Source organism: Manacus candei, unplaced genomic scaffold (assembly GCF_025592945.1).
Source record: "Manacus candei isolate 608988 ecotype Guabito, Panama unplaced genomic scaffold, ASM2559294v1 h1tg000061l, whole genome shotgun sequence".
Lineage (NCBI taxonomy): Eukaryota > Metazoa > Chordata > Aves > Passeriformes > Pipridae > Manacus > Manacus candei.
In genome coordinates this window covers 4,404,880-4,432,405 of record NW_026138109.1, presented here as the reverse complement: position 1 = coordinate 4,432,405, position 27,526 = coordinate 4,404,880, and the positions used below count along the sequence as shown (strand labels likewise).

General features: G+C 36.5%; 1 protein-coding gene across 8 annotated transcripts in view; it reads left to right on the top strand.

The window, feature by feature from the left end:
- The window catches only part of SPEF2 (sperm flagellar 2), a 77,152-nt gene that overhangs the window by 6,574 nt on the left and 43,052 nt on the right, over positions 1-27,526 (top strand). For 5 of the 8 annotated variants that reach the window (XR_007907294.1, XM_051804723.1, XM_051804722.1 and 2 more), the window contains 15 exons: positions 4,140-4,310; positions 5,620-5,757; positions 6,772-6,851; positions 7,585-7,813; positions 13,265-13,453; positions 14,619-14,806; positions 16,044-16,212; positions 20,564-20,783; positions 21,234-21,361; positions 21,534-21,557; positions 22,329-22,432; positions 22,907-23,154; positions 24,626-24,734; positions 25,489-25,646; positions 27,169-27,455. Coding sequence is in view for 7 of the 8 variants with exons in the window: in XM_051804723.1 (XP_051660683.1) it covers positions 4,140-4,310; positions 5,620-5,757; positions 6,772-6,851; positions 7,585-7,813; positions 13,265-13,453; positions 14,619-14,806; positions 16,044-16,212; positions 20,564-20,783; positions 21,234-21,361; positions 21,534-21,557; positions 22,329-22,432; positions 22,907-23,154; positions 24,626-24,734; positions 25,489-25,646; positions 27,169-27,455 (2,442 nt within the window). In the remaining variant the exon portion in view is untranslated. The remainder of the gene's footprint in view (positions 1-4,139; positions 4,311-5,619; positions 5,758-6,771; positions 6,852-7,584; positions 7,814-13,264; positions 13,454-14,618; positions 14,807-16,043; positions 16,213-20,563; positions 20,784-21,233; positions 21,362-21,533; positions 21,558-22,328; positions 22,433-22,906; positions 23,155-24,625; positions 24,735-25,488; positions 25,647-27,168; positions 27,456-27,526) is intronic. The other 3 variants (XM_051804717.1, XM_051804721.1, XM_051804718.1) reach the window with 3 other exon arrangements.

The window sequence follows — 27,526 nt, the reverse complement described above, 5'->3', positions numbered from 1 at the left end:
TAACTCAATAGGCTATTGATCTTCTGTGTTCTGTTTTCCTTTGTTTTGGTTCATCCTGTGTTACCCGCTCTATTTTCAAGCTGTCTCCAGACTTAAAATACTATAACAACAAAGCCTAGTAGTTATTCAGCAGCTGCATTTTTACTTTTATCAGTGCAGATTGCAGACTGCATTGTGGTCTAGGTATCAACTTAGACTAATTGCCCCTCCAGGAAGCCTGTTTTTTACTATGTTGAGCTTTGTGCCACAGTGATTTGGTTCATTCTGTTACATGTCTCTCCATATATTTATACTACACTCCAGCCAGCAATATCATGTGCTGGGTAATACAAAGAGAAAAAAAAAAAACAAAAGGAAAAGAGAGTACCTAAGAGGAAGTCAGTATTGATGTAGTAGGTTCTGTTAAAGACATTCTTCTTGTTTTCAGCAGTAAGATTCAGCATGTGCAAACCATTATTTGTTAGCAGGTTGGGCAGTTTTTAAGAAGCTATATATCATGAATCAAATTCATCTGGGTAAAATTTCACTTTTTTTTCTGTCACACTTCCTGAGAAATAGTCTGCAGGCAGAAAGATTATGAACAAATGCAAGGATAGTACCAGAGAGTTGAAGTATCCCTTCAGCTATAGAGGGATAGCTTAAAGAAGTTAAGCAACTGTGAGTAGGTCTGGTCTTTAGGCAGGTTCAGAACAGCATTTGAATCATAGAATAGTTGAGGCTGGAAGGGGCCTCTGGAAATCACTTAGTCCATCCCCACTGCTCCAGGTAAAGCCAACTAGAGCGTGTTGCTCAGGACCTTGTTCAGTGGGGTCTTGACTGTCTCCAAAGCTGGAGACTTCTCAGCTTGTGTAAGTAAATTATTTACCACCCTTTCAGTAATTTTTTCGTTGTGTTTAAGTTGAATTTTCTATATTTCAGTTTAAATAGAATAGAATATGTCAGTTAGAAGGGACCTACAACCATCATCTAGTTCAACTACCAGACCACTTCAGGGCTGACCAAAAGTTAAAGCCTGTTGTTAAGGTCATTGTGCAAATGCCTCTGAAACAGTGACAGACTCAGGGCATTGACCACCTCTCTAGGGAGCCTGTCTCAGTGTTTGACTACACTCTCAGTAAAGAAATGCTTCCTAACTTGGAGTCTGAACCTCCCCTGGTGCAGCATGGGATGAATCCCATGGCTGGAGTGTGACTATAAATGGCTACAGGCTTTTTAGAAGAGACTGAAGAGGAAGGAGAGGCAGACAGATTGCCCTCTACATAAAGAGATGGATTGTGAAGAATTGTCTCCAAGGCACAGACACAAGCAGTTCAAAAGCCTGTGGCTAAGAATCACAAACCAAGGCAAAAAAGGGAACCCTGTAGTTGGTGTCTGCTACAGTCCACCTGACCAAGGAAACCTATTGACAAAACCTTCTTACTCCAGCTACAGGAGTCATCGTGCTCACAGGCTCTTGTCCTGCTGCGGGACTTCAGCCACCCCGACATCTGCTGGGAAAGTAGCACAGAGACTCCTGGAATGCATGAGAGATAACTTCTTGACCCAAGAAATAGCCCAGAGGGATGTGTTTCTTGATCTGTTGGTCACCAGAGCAAACAAGATAATTGGGGACATCAAGACTGCAGGCAACCTGGGTTGGAGTGATCATGCATTGGTGGAGTTTGCAGTCCTGAGGGATGTGGGTCAGGTGAGGAGTAAAGTTAGGTCCCTGAACTTTAGGAGAGCAGACTTTCAGCTCTTCAGGGAGATAGTCAAGGGGATACCCTGGCAGACTGCCCACAGAGACAGAGCTGAAAGATCTTTAAGGATGTCTTCCATAGAGTGTAAGAGCTAGCAATCACTAGGAGCAAGTCAGGCAAGGAAGGCAAGAGACCGACGTGGCTGCTGTGCAAATGCATAGGCAGTTGAAGCTAGGAAAAGTGAGTTGGGAAGAGTATGGAGGGGAAGTTTGGTTGTGTAGGGATGGGATGAGAAAGGCCATATCAAAGCTGAAACTGTGGCAAGGGACACAAAGAATAACAGGAAGGGCTTCTACAGGTGTGTTAATCAGAAAAGGAAGGTCAAAGAAAGTAGACCCCCTTTGATAAACAGCACTGGGAAACTGGTAACAACAGATGAGAAGAAGGCCGAAGTACTCAACAACTCTTTTGCCTCAGTCTTAACTGACAGCCTCTCTTCCTACACCTCTTCAGTGGATGGACAGCAGGATGGGGACTGGGGGAGCAAAGTCCCTCCCACTGCAAGAAGGGATCAGGTCTATGACCACCTGAGTAAATAATGAACATAATGTACAATCATGTATGTAAGTTTATGGGGCCCCATGAGATCCATCACAGAATTTTGAGGGAATTGGCCGATGTAGTTCCCAAGCCACTCTCCATGATATTTGAAAACTCATGGCCATCAGGGGAAATCCCAGGTGACTGGAAAAAGGGAAACATTGTACCTACTTTTAAAAAGGGTAGAAAGGAGGACCCTGGGAACTACTGACTTTCACCCTCGTCTCTGTACTTGGTAAGATCATGGAACTGATCCTCCCAGAAGCTCTGCTAAGGCACATGGAGGATAGGGAGGTGCTTTGAGGCAACCAGCACAGCTTCACCAAGGGCAAGTCCTGCCTGACCAATACAGTGACCTTCTGTCATGGAGTGACTACGGTAGTGGACAAGAGAAGGACTACACATGTCATTTATCTGGACTTGTGTAAGGCCTTTGACACGGTCCCCCACAATATCCTTCTCTCTAAATTGGAGAGGCATGGATTTGATGGGTGGACTGTTCAGTGGGAAGGAACTGCCTTGATGGTCACTACCAGAGGGGGTAGTTAATGGCTCAGAGTCCCGATGGACATCAGTGACAAATGGTGCCCCTCAGGAGTCCATATTGGGACTAGTGTTATTTAATATCTTCATCAATGACAAAGTCATCGAGTACCCCCTCAGCAAATTTGCAGATGACACCAAGCTGAGAGGTGTGGTTGCCACACCTGAAGGACAGGATGCCATCCAGAGGGACCTGGACAAGCTTGATCAGTGGGTCCATGGGAATCTCAGGCGGTTTAACAAGACCAAGTACAAGGTGATGCACCTGAGTCAGGGCAAGCCCTGGTACCAGTCCAGGCTGGGGGATGAGCAAATGAAGAGCAGCCCTACTGAGAAGGATTTGGGCATGCTGATGGGTGAGAGGCTGGACATGACCTGACCGTGTGCATTTATAGCCCAGAAAGCCAAACGTTTCCTGGGCTGCTTCAAAAGCAGTCAAGGTCAAGGGAGGGGATTCTGCCCCTCAGCTCCTCTCTGGTGAGACCCCACCTGGAGCACTGCATCCAGCTCTGGGGTCCTCAGCAGAGACAGGACATTGACCTGTTGGAGCGAGTCCAGAGGAGGCCACCAAGCTGATTGCAGGGATGGAGCATCTCCTACCAGGCAAGGCTGAGAGAACTGGGATTGTTCAGCCTGGAGAAAAGAAGGCTTCAAAATGACCTAATTGTGGCCTTTGAGTACCTGAAGGGAACCTGCAAGAAAGATGAAGAGAGACTTTTTAGAAGAGCATGTAGTGATAGAACAAGGGGGAATGGCTTCAAACTGAGAGTAGGTTTAGATTAAATATTAAGAAAAAATTCTTTATTGTGAGGGTGGTGAGGCACTGGCAGAGAGAGGCTGTGAATGTCCCATCCATGGGAGTGTTCAGGACCAGACTGGATAGGACTTCGACCAACCTGGTCTAGTGGAAGGTGTCTCTGCCCAGGGCAGGAGGGTTGGAACTAGATGATCTTTAAGGTTCTTTCCAATCCAAACCATTCTGTGATCCTATGATTCTGTGCTTCTATTCCTACATGTCCTCTCACTGGATACCAGGAAGAAGAGCACAGCACCTCCCTCTGCACTTCCCCTCCTCAAGAAGCTCTACAAAGCAATTTGTCTTTTTGTCTAAACTAAAGAAAGTTTGGCATCATTCAAATTCAAGTCTCTGTTTTTTCAATGGAGCTAGTCCTGGTTTTCTATTCAAACATGTTTAGATGTTTATTTTGTACCCATTTACACAGGAAAACACAGTTTAAAATAAACATCTTATAATTGTCATATTTAATTATGTTTATTACAGTTTCTGACTCTTCATTGCTTGATGTTTAATTTTAGCGTTTGAAAACTTCAGTGCCACATCAGGCTGACTTGCAGCTACAGCAGATTTCGGAACGTTTTGAAATAAGATCCAAGGCAGTAGCAGATAAAATAGCTCGTACACATTTTGCAGAGCAGCAGAGAGCTCAGAAGCTCCAAGAAGAGCAAAGAGCTCAAGACACTGAAGAGGTGACTGCTTACTTTTTATAGACTTCTGAAGATGTATTTTCTTAAGGATATGTGCATAATGGATTAGTTAAAGCCAATGTGAAGGCTTCTTAGTTCTGTGCTACACGGTCATATTTATACAAGAACAAAGGAAAAGACTATGCGTGGAAATCCTTAATATGTAGACACAGAGTCAATATACTCTTATGAGACTTTAAAAACATTACTGTTTAAAAGTCACATAGTTTAAAAATGAGAGTACTTATGTTTTGTCATGTGTGGAAAATATCTGTAGACTTCAAGACTAAGTGTAAATTTCACAACTTGTATGTGTTTGAGATGTCCTTGTAAAAGAACTTTGTGACATTCTTCTTTTGTAAAGAAAAGAAGCATTGTTCAAAAACAGGAAAAGACAGGGAAAGGGGGCCTAGTGGGTATGGCCTCAGAACATCTTGTACTTCTATGTAGCCATTCTGATAAAGTAAAAAAAGAGAAAGGAATTTGTTTAGACATGGGAACACTCATCCAAAGTACAGCTTACGGTTTATATCGAGGAAATGGCGAGCTATCTGAGGTGTTGAACCACACAGAAGATGTAGTTGACTAATTTGATATGTGTTTTATATGGCTAATTAAGGGACAGAGTCTTGCTGTGATTATTTAGCTGTTCTATTGTCACTACGTGAACAAGAAGGAAAAGTCAGTTCATGTATCTAGAAAAGAAAATACAAACAATATCCAAAATATAACAAAAAAAGTTTAAAAGAAAATTTATTAGTACCTTATTTGATATATTATATATTTTTTACTGACTTTGACTATTTGTGTAAAAAAGTATTTTTTCTACTTATATCAATCTGTACCCACAGGTATCTGTAGTGTAATTTATATGTTTGTTACTTCTTGGTCATCTGAGACTCACTGTTCACCAGTAGTATTACTTAATGTGTTACCTAATGGTATTCTCATTTTCTGTACTAGGAAACTGGTATTTTCAGTTTCTGTACTGTATTCAGACCTGAAACAGGGTAACATACTAGAACTAGAATTCAATGAAAGCCCCTAAATGCCTATAAGGCACTGATCCTTTGCTCAAGTCTGAAGCCTAATAAGCTCTTCTTTCCTCCTGAAAGATTGTTTTCTTTCTGGTTTAATTACTTTTACTTCATATAAATATATTAAGTAAATGTATGTATTTATCTATCCATCTATATCTATGTCTATGTCTAAAGTACCGTATTACTTCAGAAATATTTAGGTAGTATATTAGGGCCATATGTTGTATTTTGTTTCAAACTATGTATCTGAACACAAGATGTTGAATATTCAGGATCACACTGGAAGAAGGAGACAAAGTGAAGTAGTGCACAGGATTCAAACAGCTGGTTTAAAGGTTCCAAAGCCTCCACCAAGACCCATCATAAAAGCTATTGAAACTAAAAAATTGTTAAAGAAAAGAGAAGCAGAGGTAATTATCATCTATGCTCTTTTAATGTTAATTATATTAACTCAAAACCATGATTTTTGGGAACATTTGCACTTACAAATACCGTACTTACATCATACAAAAGCTGCTGCTATATAACTGTTAAAATATAGTAGACGCAGGCAGTGAAATGGGCTGAATACTTATCATAATTCTGCGTTTGTTTCTTAATAAAAACTGTTTTGACATAAGAGAAAATTTGTATTGAATATATACCATAGGTAGGTACTAATTTGATTTCTAAAACTATTTTACCTTCTAGCCTATTGAGTTGAATATGTGAAATAAAAGTATTAGCATTCCTTTCTCATTTGTGCCTGATGAAGTTTTGCACGATAATATTTGAACTGTTCTGTAACACACTGTAAAGCTGTCTGCTCTATTAAAAATGTTACTAATAGCTGAAATTGACAGTTGTCTTAAATCAAGAGATGATAGCAATGCACCATTAAAAAAAAAATCTGTATTATCTAGTATGGAAGAGTGCTTGGATTGTAATTCAAGTTCTTGGATTGTATTATCATCAGGAGTGTAAATATTACCTTTTACAACTGTGCAACTGTCACAGATGTATTTAAATGTAGATTGTAGTAACATAGTTGCTTGAGTAGCTATTGGGGATACATTCAAGCTACTGATTGGAAAGCAGATGATAGCCCAGAATATCTTTTCAAATCCCTGAATGGTGAGAATTATGTAAACTGCTGAAGCCCTATGCAAAATTGGAATTATCCTGCAGAATGAATAGCTGCAAATTTTTAGAATATTCTAGCTGATGGAAGTAGGTGTAGCAAAGGACAGGGAACAAGGGAAGAAGCAAAAGGTAGAAGAAGGAAATAGTCTTGCCTTTATTCTTGGTCTAGCTGATGCTTTAAGTATTTTCACTGTAAACCTTTCTGTTGTACATGCATGACAGAAAAGTAATTCCCTAATACTTGTTCTTTGTGATGTTTTGTGAAGAGAAAGGAAACATTAAATTTTGTGTTACTTCTTCAGAACGTATACAAGGAAATAGACAAGTTTGAGAAGTCTATGACAGGAAATGCCTTTGAATTACACAGCCCGGTGACTGACAGGTAATATTTGGATATTAGATTACTAAGAATAGACAGGATCCTACCTCAGGTGTCTGCTATCTATGTAGGCAGCTACTTGAGGAAAAAATAATGTCTCATTTAGTTTACACTGTGATTGTTCTTTGAGTGATTGTCCCACTGCACATATTTCAATTCCAACACAGTTGCAGTGTCTTTACCTTACCTTTAGTTGTAGTAGGGATGGCTCAAGCTTCCTTCTCTACTTTTTGTCACATATACAGCAAGAAATGGATCAAAGTGCATCTCTTCTGTTAATTTTAGTCACTGGGTCTATGAGGTCATTTAGCCTTGCAGAGAGGTGAGAATGGCTCTGAATATTCGTACACAGTAACACATTTCAAAGGAAATAGAGAGAAGTAACTTTCTTCCTGAAACTTGCCTGTATGTTGATTTATTTGTGAATAATTATAAGTAATAGTCATTCTGTCATCTTTATTGATATGTATACCCTACTGACAGGAGGTGATAGTCATCCATACTGCTGTAGATATTTCTGTGTGTAAACCTGTAACTGCAAAACTGTACTCAGAGTGATACCTTGAGGAGTAACCCAGTAACAAGGGCACCGAGAAGTAGCCACAGTACCCTCAGAGTGATGTTGTACATTTGTTAGACTTGCATATAGCTATACAGGGATCTGTATGTAAACACCTTTAAGAACCATAATTCATATTAAGTCAGAGATCTTTCTCTTTTTAATCTTTTCAATCAGTGATATACAAGAATCATTGCAAACACAGAAATTGCAAGAAACAACTCAAGAAACTACTCAAGAAACTACAGCACAGACAAAAACTGAGCTGTTAAATGTTTATTCAGATGGTGAATATATAAGGAAAATTCAAAAACGTTTAGAGGAAGATACATTTGCTAGAGAACAACGAGCAAAGAGACGACGAAAAATGCTAATGGACCAGTTACTAGCACATGAATCTGAAGAGGTGAGAAATTGTATGCTGAACTATAGAGTCCATGTGCAGTTAGCAATCTAAAAATTTGCTTACAAATATAAAATCAGAACACTTTTGGAGAGGATAAAGGAAGATATATGCACTACTTTTATGCCAGCCATTGGCTTTCCTTGAGAAATAGGGAAGGTTATCTTTTATTTCTCACAACCTTTATGTCATACACCATACTTACAAACCACAAAAGATAAATGAAGGCAGCAGAGCAAAGATTATAAAAATCAGTTGAAGATCTGCCTTCTATTCCTTGCCACCCCCCCGAAACTTGAACAAAGGAAAATCAAACTCAATTTGCAGATCAGAGCTTTGATTTTTGATGTGTTGTGGAATAGAAGATATGTCTCTGGAGAATGTCTGTGTTATGTCTAAAAATGGATGTTGCAGGTTATTCCATTTGAATCCTGTCCTGTAAAGCACAAGGCTTTTAAGATTTCTCTTCCGATACTCCTTATTCAAAAAGCAGCTCTTAGATTACTGATTTCACGTGTCTTCTCTTTTATAGTGATTGTGTAGAAACAGAACTTGTAATTTGCTGGGTTTCTGTGATTTCTGATTATCATTTATTTTAGTGTTTCACTGTGAGTCCTTAGCTTAGATCATGTGTGTTGAACCCACTATAGCTGGGACTTTCTCCACTGCTGGAGCATAATGATAGCATTTCAGATGTGTAGCATACATTTTATATATATGTATATATTTTTAAGCCTTGGCATGTAATGTCTGGAGATTGAAGAGGAGACTTATCCCAGTCTACAACTTCCTCATGAGGGGAAGAGAAGGGGCAGGCACTGATCTCTTCTCTGTGGTGACCAGTGAGAGGAACCAAGGGAATGGCCTGAAGTTGTGTCAGGGGAGGTTTAGGTTGGATATTAGGAACAGGTTCTTCACTCAGAGGATGGCTGGGTACCGGAACAGACTCCCCAGGAAAGTTGTCATGGCACCAAGCCTGACAGAGTTCAAGAAGCATTTGGGTAATACTCTCAGGTATGTGGTGTGAGTCTTGGGGATGGTCCTGTACAGGGCCAGGAGTTGGACTCGATGATCCTTGTGGGTCCCTTTCAACTCGGCATATTCTGTGATTCTGTGAGACTATTTGGAAATGTTAAGAAAAAATTTGATTTGTTGAGGTAGTCATCTGGGAATTAGATGCTTCTCGATGTCTATCTCTGATCTATATTCTTGAAAAACACCTGTAGTAGCTTAGACCAAAAGTGCGTCTATCCATGTATCCTGTCTCTGAGTTCCCATTCAAAGAGATTTTACGTCATGTTCTTGGTGATATCCATAGGCCATGAAGAAGTTTTGCAGTCCAGTTGCCTGAAATCACTGAAGTCCCAAAACTTGCTCTTTAATTGCTCTCAGCTCTTGCAGCCCTGGCAACCTGGACGAGGAGTTCCAAAAGTCCTGGCTGTCAGTCACTGGGGTGCTTGGTGGATACAGCAGCTGTAAGCCAGCAAAGCCAGCCAGTGCTGTGAGGAGGTCACACAGCTAGTCCACCTGAGGTTTAGGACAAGCCTTATCAGTTTGGGATGGAGGAACTGTAGCAATGTGCTGCCAATCACACAGGCTCCAGGGAGGCTCCAAATCAAGGCAAAACTAACAATAGTGTTCCTAAATTCCCAGGAAAAAAATAAACTTTGATATAGGAACAACTGAAGTCACAGACTGTGGGATTAGAAGGAAAGACAAGTGAGCATTTGACTGGAACAGTAGTTTGACCAGATCAGAGAATCTGTTTAGTGGTAATTTGGTTCTATATTAGCAGAGGAAGAGATGTTTGGTTGGAACTTCGAGATTTCAGAAATTAGGTGCCACTTGACTTAAGAGAACTGGGAAGCAAACTAAGGTATTTTCTTTAAAAAATAAATGAATATACAAAATAGTTGAAAATTACTTTTCCCTTCCATTATGTACTGAACCATAAAGGATTTTCACACTGAAACTGCAGCTGCCCTGTAGGTATTAGGATCAGGTTTTTACCTGTGCAGCATAAACTTTGAACATGGCATGAGATCATTTAGAGTCAAATGAATTTCATCCCTTCAGAACACAGTAGATTGTTTTGTATCCATGCTTATAAATCTTACTAAAAGAACTTTGTTCAAATTTTTTATTTTTGGCACTTCACAGGTTGAAGCCTGGGAGAGAAAATACTCTACTCTTTGTAGAGCATAGCGTGATACCAGTCCGATTTTCATAGGGAGGTGTTGAAAGTGTTTGACAGTAATATGGCTTCATTCCTATTGAACCTTTATCTCCACCATTTCAACAAATTATTTGTGCTTTTTACTTGTTATATTTGGGTGCTCTGTTCAGATTTTATCTCTCCGAATTAAAAATTTATCAGGAATAAGTTACTTTCAGCAATAAATTGAGAACATGAAAATGGGAGGAGAAATGAACCGTTACTAGATTATTACTTGTCAACCAAATAGATTTATGTATTCTGAACTGTAAGTTTTGGTCATAAATTTTATGACCATACAACAGCACAAAATTGTTTCACTTGTATGTAAATCAAACAAGGAAATAGAAAAATAGAAACGTGATACAGTAATTATGTATGAACAACATGAAACATACACACATTATGGTTTGGCCACTGGATGCCACTGTTGTCTCAAGTAGGTAAACCAGGAAAAAAGTGTGTATTGTGCTCTTTTAATAGTAATTTTTCAAATTATTATGCGGATTTCCCAATTATGATATTTATGATTTCTTCAGGCACTTCACAGTCCTCTGTGAAGATGTTGATGTAAAATTTTAGGTCAAAAAATGGTACTACAATTTTTATGTTGTCTCCTACCATGTCCAGAAGTTTTAAAACTTGTTAACCTTTGGTTTGAGTACTTTGTCCATTCCTTTTTGTATGAAAGATAGCTACCAGGGCTTCAATTCCCCGCCCAATAAGCAACCTCTCTGAAACTTTGAGTTTGGTGTTCTGAATCCTTACTTATCTGTTGTGTATCTTTGAGTTAGTTGCCTTTTCATTTATTCTTGTTCCTCAAAAATTTCCTACTAGCTCTTTTTAGGCCTACTGAGCATGCCAAAATATTTGATCACTTAGAATATTGAAGTTCTCTACACTTCAGTAAGCAAAGACAAGGTCTCTTTTAGCTGCTGTAAAGTGTTCTAAAGGAGCATCTTACCATTTGCTTTAGGAAGAGCACATTCACCTAAATAAGGTGCTTTAATTTCTCAATGGACCAACTTTTTGCACCATAAAGTTGATGGTTTGAGTATGACAAGTGACCACTCTGTTAGGGTGGCTCCTTCAATTCCCTGTGAATTAGGGTTTTAAAATCCATTTTCTTCTGGTGAAGTGCCTACTGTTCTAATAATCCATGGCTGAAGGTAAGCAGTAGCAACTACAGAAAATAATGAAGGATATTTATTGCAGTAGGAAACAAATCTTGCATTTTCTACTCTTCTTTGAAACCTTAATGAAATACTAAGTCCAAAGAAGCAGTGGATAGAACTGAGATGGCAAAAGGTACTGTTACTCCTTTTATTGCCTTGAGATAGGAATGTAAGAGAAAATGGACAGACTAACTCTTCAGTAGGCAGTACTATTGGAAAAATTTATCACCTGAACTATATCAAATGACACATAGAATGAATATAAAATTGCTATGATTCCATTGTTTTCCACTTCAGTTGCATGCATGATGATAATTCCCTCCATAGAAAAATAGCTTACAAACAGTAAGTACAAATAGGGTACAAAACACAACACATTCAAAATTAGGCCCTCATTTTGAGAAAAACTTTGTATAGAGACAACATAGCATGCAGGTGAACCACTCTGGGATTAAAGCCTGAGATGACTGCATCTGCCATTAGAACTATCATGCAGTGTTATGAGATTTGGTGCTAGGAAAGGGGAGTGCAAAGCCCACATTTTGGCTGAAATAAGAAAAGTGTTGAGATATTTTTATACCAGTTTAGTATTTTCAAGTCACCAGAATTTAATTGGAATGTACTTTATTCCCAGCAATTGTGAAGAGAAAAGAACTTAAAAATATGGAAAGAGGTTGTTTTTTTTTTTAAATTGGCTTCTTCCCAACATCAATATTAAATAAATTATTTAGAAAGTTGTTGGGTTTATTATTGAAATTCAAATAACCATGCTTTGCATAAAAATTTTTTTACAGTTGTCCTAGTTTGCATTGTGTAGCACAGATCTAGACTCTTTGTAGAGTTCTTTCATAAATAATATGATAATATGTAATCAAATTGAATTGTTCAATTATAGGTGTATGTATGTAATGTGTTTTTCCTCTCTGTCACAGCTGATGAAAAAATAAACCAGATAAAAGAAAATAGATGTGACTTTATTTTGGTTTGGGGTTTTTTGTACTAATAACTGGCTTTACCTGTGCCTCTGTTCTTAGGAAAATGAATTTGAAATCTTCAAATCAGTTCCCAGTTTTGGTCCTTACATTGGAATATATTTCCTAGTAGTTTTGCTGCATGTGAAACAAATATCCAGCAAATCAGATATTTCGTCTAGAATTCTGCTGTAGGAGTGGTATTTGGCAATGGGGCTTGATGTTTTTGCTTAGGACTCAGAAGGAGTTCCGGACGGAGATAATGAAGCAAAACTTTACATTAGTTTAAGCATTAGTTTACATACCAGAGAAGGCTAGAGAAGTGTAGTAGTGATAAGATACTATTATGTTATGAGAGTACTTAGAAAAATAACAATCCATAGCCTTGAAAGTATCTGTGTACACAGACCATGCCTCAAGCAATGGTTCAGAACGATTTTCCCATAGTACCAAATAGGGTATTGTATCCATGTCCCAGTAAGAACACTGGAACTATTGCCCAGAAGTCTTGTATATTGCTCTGTTCTGGAATGGTTCTTCCTATTCTCAGTCTCCTGAATAGAGGAGAATGGAGAAGATAATTACCCAAATCCCCAGAAAGAAGTTAAAATTTCAAACCTGTAGAAAAGAGAGTGATCAAGGATCCAGTAGAATGTGGCTGAGAATGGGAACTGGTGAATAGCAGGAATAAGTTAATTATTTGAGGAAAGGGTATATCTTTAGATACAGAAGCCATTATTTCAAATGTGCTGCAGTTTCTTTGCGCATGGGAAATAACCACATTAAAATTGAGTTAATCTGACCAAATGTATTTTTACTGAATATCTCAGTTAAGACATAGTTAGAATTCTCTTCTAGAGTTCTACAATTCTTACATAAATACTGCTGCTATAAATCCTTACATAAATAGTACCACTTCTTACAAAAATAGTACTAATAAATAGATATGTTTGTTGTTCTGGATTTATGTGTCATATAAGCAGGTGAGTGCTGTTATATAAACTCCACTCATATTTCTCATATGAGACACCGATGAGTTGTCTAGGAAATAGTTTATAAACTGTGCTTAGTAGCATTATTTTTTGTCTTTTAGAAGGCTTACCGGGAGGAGCAGCTTGTTTACAGACTAATGAAACAATCTCAGCACGAGCGGAGGATTGCTGCTCAACTCATGCATGTTCGACATGAAAAAGAGGTGTTAAGGCAAAACAGAATTTTTAGGGAAAAACAATATGAAGAAAGACGGCAAAAAGAGTTCCAGGAAGCTCTTGACAGAGAAGCGGTAAAAGATTGTTTTGCTCTCTGAATTGCTACAGGACTATTAGAATGTTATTAAATGGAATTCGTATTGTCATCTTCAAGACTTTTCTCAGGACAGGATGATTTAATGATAAATATATTCTTTTATTTTTTAGTTCACAGTTACAGCTAACATGGGTGATAAGCATTAAGCATGTAACTGTAATTGTGGAACTGAGAGCATTTTGCAGTGTGTTAAAACTTTAGGGGAATTATGTAGGGAGGGAGGAAGAACAGCCCCCATGGCAGGGGGATAATAAGGGATAAAGCTGAGCAACTTAAAGTCTAATTTTGATCTTTTTTTCTATACTAATTTTAACTTTGTAGGGCATCTCTGTGTGCTGAATTTAAAAGGCACAGTCTTGCAGAGGCAACAGGACAAAAGACAGTAGCCTAAGATCTTGTTTCAAGAATCATGTTTTTAATTTCACTTAGATATAATATGTTAATGTCCATTTTTTACAAATGCTGGAGTGGTTACACTCATGAGTGCTTATTTCTTTCTACCTTGAAGCTTTCAGTTGATTAAAAGGACTTAAAATTCTGTGGAAAACTGCCCAGTGCGATGCTCATAGTAGGGCATAATGTGATCCTGTCAAAAACAATTAGTAACTCCAAATCCTCCAACACAGCTGAAGTCCTGTGTAATCAGCAGCTATCTGATCTCTTTAAGTATGCTTTCAGCCAAAAGCAGCACACCATCACAGAAATAATTTTCTACTATGACCAGAAATCTTTTTCGAAGATTGAACAACATCAATAATTTAAAATTATTTGAAGATCAGAATCTAGTAAGATAAATTATTTGTCACATTTTCTGAATGAGTAATTCCACTGAAACCTGTGATTTCACTGCCCCCAAGCACTCAATATGTTCTTAATATGTTTGTCATTAAAGAAGTAAAGCATTTCTCCTTTATTGTATTTTAGCAGTTAGAAAGCAAACAAAGTGGAATTTATAGAATTAATAAAAATTTTTAGATTAGTTTTTGTATTAGTCTGCTTGCTGGCTCTTCAGCTCTGGTGAGAAATGAGCTGTTTCTGTTTTGTGACTTAAATGAACAAGTTAATTTTCATTTCCAGGACTGTGCACCTCTGCACTTTCATTTTCATTGCAGTCTCAGATTTACTCTTTAAAAAAATTCCAGGCTCTTGCAAAACAAGAAAACATTGATAATGAAGAACAAATAATGAAAGAGAGAGAACAACATGAGAAAATTGCTGCTGAAAGAGCTCAGGCCCACTATAAAAAACATTATTCTATGTGTTGGGAAGTGATGGGCCAAATCGTTGATATGTCGACAAAAGTAGGAGAATATCGCTACATGACAAAGAAGTGAGTATGGTAGCTGCTAGGCAAAAATAGCAGCTGTAAGGTAGCTGTTAGGGTGCATTATTCAGACTGCTGTAAGCACTGTAACCAATTATGTAGTTTCTCAGACATTTTACATGACAGCTTCAATTAGTTTGTGTGGGAAAATGGTCACATTAGTTTTGTGTGAGAATTCACTGGTGTATAATACAGAGTGAACTAGTGCTACAGCCTTCACATAATTTCTTGAAGATGCAACTAACTTGAATCCTAAGGAGACAAAAATCCACTAGTGCCACAGCTAAACTACTGATTTCCTTTCTTGTGAACAAATTGTTTAGTTAAAAGTTAAAAACGGAATGGTTTCTAGATTGATCTAGTGGCTGAACACTTCCTCAGTGTAATATAAACTGGATGAATTTCCTAAGATAGGTAACCCTGCCTGGACTGTCCAAAGAGTGGCAACTGAGCCCAAATTCTACTGCATCCTACATGCTGTGATTCCCTCTGACATGCCCTAATTGCACAGGGTTTCTGAGAAGACCCTAAAAGGGCAATAATCTCCACGTGCCTGTGCTGTAGAAGTGTTTAAAAAAGCGTAGAGTGGGGCTTTGTAGCTGTAGTTCTTTCATTAGTATTCAGTGATTTGACTGTGGGGTAAGACTTACAGCATTAGAAAGTATACCAAAATCTTAATTGCTTTTTAATGTAATTGTATGTTAAAATAATACTATTTAACCATATGAAATATATCTGATTATATTTTATAGAAATTATATAAATTTAGGCTTAGTAGTTACATGATAAAATAGTCAACCTGGACATAATTTAGTGAAATTACTAATTAAAAAAAAGGGAGTTTAACTATTCATACAATTCTAAATTAATTTTAACTTGCAGTAAAAACGTTCTATAGATTTTTGGCAAGAGGAGGCTTTACCCCACAAAACTAAGAATGTTTTGGGGCTGGCAAAAATAGCTATAGCAAAACTGTTACTACACAGCTCTGCCAGCCAAATGTTGTGTGATAACACATTTGTGAAAATACTGAAGCCTATAAGTGCCTACAGCTGTCTTAAAAGTAAACAAACATTTACAGAAAACTGTAATAATTACAGAGAGCATTATAAGCTATAACTAGCTTAGCATGTACTTGTTTCATGATTAAGATTCTTATAAATTTGGGTCTACCATTTTCAAACATCTAACCCTTTAATTTTTGATTTGGAACTGCTTGGTTTTGTTTTTCTTTTTCCTGCAGCCGAGTTCCATTAAAACTGATGCTGGACTGGAAGGAATTTTTTTTAAATGGAAAACCAATATATGAACAAGCCTCAATTCAACCTTTGCCAAATGAACCTGGCCCAGAACAACTTGCAGAGATGAATAAAATGAGTCTATTAGATGAAAAAGATTATGGTGAATACAAGGTACACCAAACTGATAATACATAATGGAAGATAATACACCTTGCATTTTCAGCCAATTAGAATTTGGAGGTGTAATTTATATTACCAGGTTTGAAAATGCAACAGAAAGTAACAAGTAAAAGCAGTAAAATTAAATACTATATATGTTACAATACTAGAAGTCTTAATTTCAGCAATTTCGAGTGAAAACGGTCTAACAAGATTTACTAGTTTGAGTGATCCATTCATTTTAAGATAGTAATGTTTGTGAAAATTATTAAAAATGGCTGACGTTTTTCTTAATCTTCTGTTGGAATAGAAGTAACTATTTTTCAGGGTACCCTAAAACTTTTCTTCAACTTTACAATACATTACTGTAATTTCAAAATTTGGAGATGAAGGATGAATAGTTCCCTGTTAAAATATATTGTACAATTTTTTCAAAGTTACATTAATGGTGCTTTTCTTCGAAAAAAAAAAAAATCCCATTATATATTTAGACCTCAAATAACTTGATAAATAGAATGTGGCAAAATCATGGCAAATAACCTGTCTTTATCTTGTTGGGAATTTATAACTACAATATATATGTGCTTTTATTCACTTCCTGAGCCAATTGGTACGTTTTCTTTTGATGTATACTCCAATGAGTATAAAAGTTATGAGTTTCTGTGGCTTCGATCGTAACGTTTTTCTGATGTATCTCTTTTTAAGGTCCTTATTCACAACATACCAACTCATGTAATGATTTCATGATCACTTTCTTTAGGTGAAAAAAAGGCCCATACCCAAAGTAAACAGGAAGGACATACAGGATAGAAAGGCAGGAAACAGTGGGGAGCACTAATGAAAACTTAAGTTTTTAGTCATATTGTTTATATTATAAAGTCCTCTCTAGATGTAACATTAGTGAAGGTCACAAAGATTTATTGACACATTTAAAGCCTCTTTTTTTCTGCCAGGCTGTTTCAAATGCACAGTCACGTAATTAATTTATTCACAGATGTTGTTAGTCTTATGCCTTTCTGAATCATTATTCATCAAAAGCTGGTATAATATGACATGTAAAATTGTTGGCATCAATTCATACTTACGTGTTCTGAAAACCTAAGTGAACAGCTAATGCCTTCAAAGTATTGCTTCTAGGTAAAACTGTATTAACAGAGCATTCTGGCAATGTTCATGCTCATTTTCCTAAACCTTTTGTAAAAAGCCCAAGGCAGGCAGTTTGGCATCTCTCAAGAATACTATGTTTACATTACATACTGACTAAAAGTATCAAGTATATTTGATAAAATACAAGAAAATGCAGTGCTATCAGTCCCTTGCATATTAGACATTAGATTTAGCATGAAAGTGTTTGGAAACTACTGTATTATCAGTCATGGCTAATCACATAATAAATCACCCCAAACAAGCATAACATTAGATACTACTCAAAATAGCAAATAATTTCTTGTTTCATTTGAAAGTATTGACCAGGAGTTATATAATGCTTACCTGGATGCCTGAAAACTTGTTTCTGACAGGTAAACTTCTTTACCTCATGGCAGGTACAGTCTAGCAATTTTCTGGTTAAAAGGGCAAGAAAGCCAAAAGGTGAGGGAACCCATTCCATTTGGAATTAATTTTTCTCAGAAGTCTAATAAAATTTTAAACAACTGATCCATCTCTACTTATATGGTTAAGGAAAAATGGTTCAGATAGTATAAGGATTTGGGGTTTTTAAGGATGTTTTTTCAATTACATATGAAGAAGTGTATTTTCTGAGATATTTTGGAAAGGAGATATTGTGCAACTCAAGAATTTATTTTTTTTTTATTAATTTGAAATTTTATTTTAAATTTAATTTAGCATGATAATGACGTGTTTTTCTATCTAATACACATATGTTCAAAATAAACAGTGATCAAATTCTATTAGTAGAATGTATGGTGTCGCAATACATCATTCAGAAAGTAGATTCAGGAAAAGGTTGCATATTCTATCCAGAATATGAATTCAAAACATTAACTTTCAGTAGAATTTTAAAACTCTTCAGTTTTGTTGATGGTGATGAAATATTTAATTTTATATATGTGTGTACATATATATATGAGATAGACATCTATATTTATTGTATATAATATGTAGATATATAATTTTATAGAATGACACAGTTGTTTGCATTTAACGAGATGTGAAAGTCATTTAGTTCAGCCTCTTTCCTTAGAGCAGGGCCAACATCTGAGTCAGATAAGGTTGCTCAACACCTTGTCTGGTCAACTTCCAAGTATTTCAAGGATAGAGATTCAACAGTCTCTGCAACCTGTTCCAGTGTTTAACCACTCTCATTGTGAACAATTTTTTTTATCATTTTTTTTCCCACTTGGCATTTCTCTTGCTGAAACTTTTGACTTTGCCTGTCAACCTTTTATTGACACCCCAAATGAGGTGACAAGCTAGAATCTAACAGCAAATATTATTAGTCAACATATCTTCCAAACAGGTGTTTAGTATGCTGCAACCAAATAAATATTAACACAGGACTGGTATTATCCTGCATATTAAAATGTTGTCTTTCAACTTCTTACAGCATAAACTGTGCGTAAACTTTGCTAGTGCTACAAGATGCAATACTAGTAGAGTATATATTAGAGTGGCAAAAGTGTAATTCTGTGTTCCGTTCTTTTGACTACATCCTTCCATTCTTATCTTTCTTCTGATGTGATTCTCAGTAAGAGGATCTTTACTAGCAAAACCTCATTAAGCTGTACACTGGTAAATCATAAATTGCTATTGATCTCAGAGTACATGAACTGGAAGTTTCTACTCAGTATTTCCTTACCTTAAATTGTTTGAACTGATTTGGGTTGTTGGGTTTGTGGTTTTTTTTCTCTCTATTGAATGTGTTCTAGGCAAATATATATTTGAAATCTATCCATAAAATTTTCAAAGATTTATGTGGGATACTGGACAGTAATGTTGCCCGATTTTAGAAGGCAGAATGGTAGAATATTGGATTTCTATTACAAAAATCTGCTACTGATTAATTCTATGGTATTGGTGAAATTATTTTTCATATTTATGGAATTAAAAAAGTGATTATAGGAATCTTTTTTTGGGGTTTGCACAGCAAAGTCCTGGCAGCAGAGGGGCTACAGAGGTGGGTTCTCTGAGAATCTACTGGAAGCTTCCACCATATCCGACTGAGCCAACGCCAGTTGGCTCTGAGTTGGACCCACCACTGGCCAAAGCTGAGGTGGTGACAGCTCTGTGATAACATATTTAAGAAGGAAAAAAAAGGTTTTGCACAGAGACGTAATTGAGGCCATAGAAGAGAGGAGTGAGAATATGTGAGAGCAATAGTTCTGCAGACACCAAGGTCAGTGGAGAATGACAGGGAGGAGGTGCTTCAGGTGCCGGAGCTGAGATCCACCTACTGCCCCTGGAGGACCCCATGCTAGAGCAGGTGGATGCCCAAAAGAAGGCTGTGACTTCATGAGAAAGATTGTGCTGGAGTAGGCTCCTGGCAGGATCTGTGGCCTGTGGAGTGAGGAGCCCACACTTGAGCAGGTTTGCTGGCAGGACTTGTGACCCCATGGGGGATTCGTCCTGGCGCAGCCTGTTCCTGAAGAACTGCACTCCATAGAAGGGACCCACACCGGAGCAGTTCATGAACTGTAGCCCATGAGAAGAACTTGAGCTGGAGATGTTCAGGGAGGACTGGCTCATGTGGTAAGGACTCCGTGCTGGAGCAAGGGAAGAGCTTCTCTCCATCAGGAGGAAGAAGCAACAGAAACAACATGTGATTCCCTGTTCCCCCGCTGTTCTGAGCAGGAAGAGGTAGAGAATTGGGAATACAGCTAAGCCTAGGAAGGAAGGAGGGGTGAGGGGAAAATGTTTTTTAGGATTTAGTTTAGTTCTCGCTATCCTGCTCTGATTTTGATACGTAATAAATTCAACTAATTTTACCAACCTGAGCCCATTTTGCCCATGATGGTAACTGGTGAGTGATCCCTCCCTGTCCTTATCTCAACCCATACACCTTTTGTTATATTTTCTCTCCCCCGTCCTGTTGGTTAGGGGAGTGATAGAGTGGCTTTGGTGAGCGCCTGGCATCCAGCCAGAGGCAAAACATCACAGAACCCATGTAAGTGTTTGTATGAGTACTTGTCTCTTAACTAGTTATTAGTGAATATCAAGACATGTTTAATAATTATGATATAATTATACCTTTTAACAAGGGTCTATTCTAAAAAATATTTTATTATTTAATACTATTCAAATTTGGGGTTTTTTATGTATTGTGTTTGTGTATAAATACATATATCTAGAAAAATGAAAGACAAGGCATATTGAGACATGATTTGCTAATTTGTCATTTATACAGAGTATGACAGGGGAATGGAGTCCAACTGAAGAGGACAGTGAAAACAAACCTCCTCTTAATAATAACATATTGGGTCATGTGCTTCGTAGACTGATGGAGTTGTTCTATCCTCCACAACCCAAACCTTCACCACGTGTACTTACTTCATTTCCTGTCAAGGGATGTATTTTGGGAAAAACTTTTAGTGGAAAAACTACCTGTGCAAAGTTTATTGAAAAAGGTAGAGGTTGTTTGTGGTTTTTTGCCTGAAATTCTTTGAAACTTTTATTTGTATTAAAATCTCACTCTTACAATAAAAATTCTTTGGGCAAATCCTTGAATTACTAATTCTTGAACCTCAGGTACATCTGTATTTTACGTGGGTTGGTTGCATGTCATTCCTTCATTATCTTCCAAAATAAGATTAGAAACACCCAACCCTGAAAGTAGTATTAATATAGTATTACTTCTGCATTGCAAATTTGAAAATGCTTTTGGTAAACTTTGGAGGTATTTGTTTTAGAGGAGACTGGCAAGGTGGCTAGTGATTGTAGATACGGACTGCAGTGGTTAGAGAGAAGAAAGAGTGGAAAGAATGTTTATTATACTATTAATTTAACTGCCTGTAGTAGTTTCTCTGTGCGTAGGCTCAACTTAAACTACAAAGTTATTTAATTTTTTTGTGTATTAGTTTGCAATATTCAGGTACTATCTGTCGATACTCTGGTTTGGGAGGCCATCGAGTCTTTTCTTAAAAATGAAATGAAAAGTGAACATGATATGATTCCACATGAAGAGAGTTCTGAGGAACAAAATAAGGTAAGCACTTTTCTTAGTTATCATTTTGGCTCCAACAGGTAGATGAGAATGAAATATGTAAGGAAGAAAGCATGTTTCAATTTTTGCTCAATTTCAAACTTAATTCTACATTATGACATGTAAGACTTCAAGAGTCAGCTTGAATTGACAGTCTTGTTTTTTTCTGTTATAGAACAGTCAAGAGGGCCTATCCAAGGTTTGTAAACCAATTTTAGTTTCTACTTTATGAAGCAGCATTAATTAAAATGGTTAAATTAATTAAAAGGTTATACCTTTTCATCATTCTAAATTTTATTACCTCACTGCAAGCATTTTATGTATGAAATATGAAAATCTATTCCTCTGTATGTTGGTTAGAGAGTTATACATATTGTCGAAGTTCTATATTTTCATGTTAAATCTCAAATTCACAGAAGATATGGTATTTTCTGTGTCATTTCTGAGTTAGCAAAACTGTATTCTTGATTTTGCAACTGCCAAGCAGATAATTTATTCAATGACAATGTTTCTTTCCTTTACGTTAAAAATGCTTAATTCTACAGCGATTTCTTTGACTTTAGTACTCTTTGAAAAATACTTCAAAAGCTAAACTATAAAAGAATCTCTGTAGAATTAATGAATTGATATGCTACTGTAGGAAACCATCAGTGGATTTATGGTAGTGAAAATCAATCAAAGTAAGCTTAGAACCAGAACACTTCTTTATTTTTTGGCCTTCATATCCTTTGTTTCTCAACCATGTTTCTTTTGGCATTGTTGCAGATGTAGTGATGGAAATCAGTTGAAGATTTTGATTAAACTATGCACTTTTTACAGTTAGAACTATTCTCCTTAATAGAAAAAGAAACCCTATTAAATATAAATAAAAAAATTAAAAAATAAATAGTATGTAATACAAAAAGTAAAATCATACTCTTTTTGACAATGACTGTTGTGAACACTGAGCATACAGTGCACTCTTCCACAGCTGTCTGTACGTGCCCAGCTTGGCGCCGCATCGCAGAAATGGTTGAAGAAAGGAAAAAGTATTCCCGATGAACTACTAATTGACCTCTTGTTGGAAGCCATTAAGTATGAAATTATCTAAACACTTGGTTTTGTCTACTCTTGTTTGACAGAAAATTGTCTCAACTACCCTGATGTGCCTTTACCACTGAAGTTCCTGCATGAATATGATTTAGGTTATACCGCCATTAGTATACTTCAGAGTTACAGAACAGATTTTACTATTTGTTACCTCAGTACAAAAGTTAGTGAGAAAACAGTGAAATTATACTTCTAAAAAGAGCTCCTATACAGGTTTTGAAAATTCTATTTATCAAGACAGCAAAAATAGTTTTATTTCTGATTTTTTTTTCACTTTTAATTAAACTTAGAGTTATTTTTTCAGATTTACAGTTTAATAATATCTGTCATATTCTGTATTCATCAGTATATTTAATATACTGAATTAATAATGAAAGACTGCTTGAGCAAGCTCTTCTTTAGTTTTTATTATTATGCTATCAATTCACAGTATAATTCTGGTTCTTCATTTACTTTTAGCCAAATACCACCAGAGAAGGGGTGGATTGTGGAAGGGTTTCCAATGACTATTAATCAGGCAAAGCTATTTGACAAAGCCTATACAGGGAATGATCCAGAGGAAAAAGATGCAATTCCTGGAAGGCTCTCACTTGCTATCGATCCCAGAGCCCCTAACGAGCCTCCTGTTATCTCACCTGCATTTGATGTTTCTGTATTATTGGATATTTCAGACACTGTGGTACTGAAACGTGCAGCTAACATGAAGTGTAAGTTTCCAACTACTATTACCAAAGTAAAATGATAAGCAGATATCTGTAAGTTGTAGTTACCAATGAAAAATAGCATTACTGCACAATTTCTCTACATCTCGCAGTATCACTTTCATTAATTGTGGCTTGAATTATTATTTCAAATACTTCTGTTTGTTTCAGTCAAAGGTGAATCAGAAGTATGCAAGTGGATGTGTATATGCTTTTTTGCATTTGTACTGAACTCTCACTGGAGCTGAGATAGTACAGTGGCTGGTGTTAGATATCACATAAAACAGCAACTGGGAGAAACACAAGTTACAACAGATGCAGAAATATCCCTCAATAAAGATAAATGTATAGAAATAGTATTTTTCTTCAGGAGACACATTTGGAAAGGGATGAAGGAAATTATAAACAGAGGGATGTGCCAATATTCATTCTATGAGAATGCCAAAATTAATTCCCTATTGATTACTGCCTTTGTCTTGTCTTCAGTTAGTCAGCGAATGATGAGAAATTGTCATTTTAGGCCAACCAAGACAAAAGACTCAAAGGCCTCTTGAGAGTTGTTTCACTTTCAGACTACACATTTTAAATTGCCCTAACACACCTTGTCAAAACATAAGTTTTTTTCATTAATATGTCCCATATTATCCAAAATTATAGGAGATTCTTCTTTGTTTTCCCTGCAGCACACAGATGGCATATAACTTAAATTAAAGCACAATTTACATTTAACTTCTATGTAGATGTAGGAGTGAGGATGAGACAAAATTTTCAGAGTTCTTGCTAACAACATAGTGAAGATAAATGTATAGACACTTGAAATTCTTCATAAATTTAAGATCTTGTTTTGCCAGAACAACTGGAACACATGACAATGCATGATGTAATCTCAGAAATACAAACAGAATTTATTTCATGTTATGTAATGTGGTGATACAGTCAAAAGAACAATATATCAGATTTTTTTTGATTTGGCTTATTTCTAATGAATTAAAGGTTTCTTAGAATTAGAAAAGACTCAGAGAGAGACAATACCTTGTCATTTCATGCAGGAATATCTACTCATTGTGGAAAGAAGTAGGTACTTCAAGGAAGATTCAGATAAGACAGGGAAAATACCTTCTAACTGGTAGAGTAGATAAGGCTGAAATAGTCTGCCCACAGGAATGCTCCATCTCTTCAACTGGAGATTTCTGTGACTGCAAAGCATGCATTAGGAAATGTTAGTGCTATAATTGGCTATGCATTTAAAAGGAAGAGGCAAGACAGTGGTTTTAGGTCCTTTACAGCTTGATTTTGTATTTCTATGATGTTCTCTGACTTCTCCTTTCTTTTAGAAGTTTGATACTCAATTTTTAAATGAAGAAGTATAAGATCAAGGAACACTGAAATTTTTCTTATAATAATTATCTTACTTTGCAGAAATAACTGAATGATTGCCTTTTTTGATATATGTTCATATATGCTCTTTTCCACACAGTAGATAAATCAAAGTCATCTCAAACTGAACAGGAGAACAGTGATCAAAATTCAGATCCTGAAATCCTAGAAGAGAGGATTGACTTGGACAAGGACCAGATCCTACATAGGTAAGTTATATGAAGTACAAAAAAGTTGCTCCAGTAGATGTTTAGGCATGTAACTAATCTCAATCTCATATGTGATCCATGACAATACTGACATGCTTAATGTAAAGAATTTACTTAGGTGTTTCTCTAATGTGAAGCCTAAAGGATATTTTCATTGTTTGCACAATATAAATAATCCTAGAAAATTAGAATTCATGTGTTTTGATTTTCCAAAGTACTCTTCCAGGTAGAATTTAGTCTTCAGATATATACTGCATAAACTATATGTATACATATTTGTATCTATATATATCTATATATGGCACGCATGATGTAACTGCCTTTGGGTGAAATACATTTGAGTTAGAGATTTTCTAAAATGCTATTTTCCATTTCTACATTTATAAAAAGCACTTAGTTTTCCAGTTTTAATTAAATCACTAGATTATTAACTTTACACAAAGAGCAAAATCAAGAACAACAAGTCTTGTTTCTAAATATTTGATAATACTAACTACTTCAGACTATTATTTGTTATTGCTGGTTTAGCTGTGATATAGGAAAGTAGGTTTAGCTTGCGACAAGAAAGAGGAAGAAAGACTAGCTAACAGAAGGATTTTGAAAATTTTCCTGTGTTTAAAATGAAGAGTTTGTTGTGGATGGAGTTGTTTTAGTGTTGAGATGGTCTGGTTTTTCTTTTGTTCACTAATTTTCAAAAATGTTTGATTTTCCACTACTTAGATTTTAATTTCATACATTAATATGATTTTTGTAGAATTTCAGGCTTTCTAGACACATGGCCAAAATTGGAGAAGTGGTTTTCAGTCCATCAAAATATTCTAGTGAGTGTAAATGCAGAGGCAGAAGAAAGTCATGTGTGTGAAACAGTGAAGGAAATTATAATAGAGGAAATTGCGAAAAACCAGAATAGAAGTAAGTTTTTGTGTTCTTACTTTCTAGACATCAATAACAAAAGACTTTCTTCTCTATAATTAGTAATTACTGTATAACACTATATGGCAACCTGCATTTTTGCTGCCCCTGGAAGACTTTGGAGTTTTGTGAGTTAGTGATACCTGAACCAGAACCCTGAACTTTTCTGTTGTGTTTTTACCTTTTCAGAGGATATGGACCAATTTCACATAAAATTTAAATTAAAGCATTAAATTCAGTCTTTCTTCATGGATTAAAAATTACAGATAGCATTTTCATCCTATGAAAATGATACAATGGTATATAGCATAATGGTATAAGAAAATCTAACTTGCCATTATCAAAATGTATTCATTTAGCAGCAGCAGCAGCATAAAAATATGGATAACTAGGAGTGGTTTTGATATGAATTTTGGTACATCTTTATTCCGTTTCTCTTCTTAATCAAGCAGAAAATAATAAAAAAAGGAAGAAAAGGTGAAGTATCCAGGGAAACAAATACATCAAGTAGACCAGTATTAGTAGACCTGTGAATAATCAGAGGTTTTTTTCATAACTATTATGAGAAAGTCTTGATGTGTCTTCTACCACCAAAAGGAAAAAAAAAGAATTAACTGGAAAAGTACTCTTTACAGTAAAATTTTATCCCACTACTCATGCATAAGGTCTCTAGTTCATGAAAAATTCTTGGAAATACCACAGCTGACAGAAAATTGGATGGAGTGTTTTCAAAAAGCTACCTAGTTGGAATTGGGTTTTTTTTACGTGCTTGGTATAATTAATAACCCTGCTGGAGTGGGTGGCAAAATTCCTATTGATGCAAATGGAGTGGAGATTTTCTAGTTAGAATCCAGCTATTGTATAGAAGTACTGTAAAGGACTATTTATTCCCTATGGAAAAATAATCCCTGTGGCCAATTAATAATGTTTAATTTCATATTTATGTTGATAGCTTCCAAGCTGTCCTTCACTATTAGGTTCATATAAGCAGGTTGGTGGAATATGACTTACCTTTAGTGACTCCATGCTGACTACTCCTGATCACCTTCTTGTCCTCTGTGTGAGTAGAGATGGCCTCCAGATGAGGTGCTCCATCACCTTTCCAGGGTTTGAGGTGAGGCTGACTGACTGGTAGTTCCCTGTGTCCTTCTTGCCCCTTTTGAAGACCAGGGTGACATTTGCTTTCTCCCAGTCCTCAGTCATCTCTCCTGATCTCCATGACCTTTCAAAGGTGATCATGAGCAGCCTGGCTATGATGTCTGCCAGCTCTCTCAGCACTCATGGAGCATTCTGCCAGGGCCTGTGGACTTGTGGCTGTCAAGTTTGTTTTAGCTGTTCTCTGACCCAATCCTCCTTGAGCACTGCTGATTTCATAAGTATATTTTCTGATTAACAACATCTAAGTAGTGAAATAGTGAATCTGTTCCATTATTTTGAACTTGTCAGAGTAGCATAGGTGTCTAATTCTGTTTATTGATACTTAAAATACGTTTGAAGGTACTAATTGTACATTTATATCAAGGGTCTACTCAAGAAATAGCACCAGCAGAAGAAAAGCCTTTACCAGATACAGAAGAAAAGCCTTTACCAGATACAGATGTAAAGCCTTTACCAGATACAGAAGAAAAGCCTTTACCAGATACAGAAGAAAAGCCTTTACCAGTTACAGAAGAAAAGCCTTTACCAGTTACAGAAGAAAAGCCTTTACCAGTTACAGATGATCTGCTTCCTCCCTCTCCTGGGACACCACCACCACCAATAGAACCAGGATCGGATGAATGGATTTATGTAGATGAACCACTTCCCCAGGTATGTTAATTCAGGATTAAACATCTTAAATATCAAAGTACATATTTTTCTTAGTATTCTATGTATGTTCT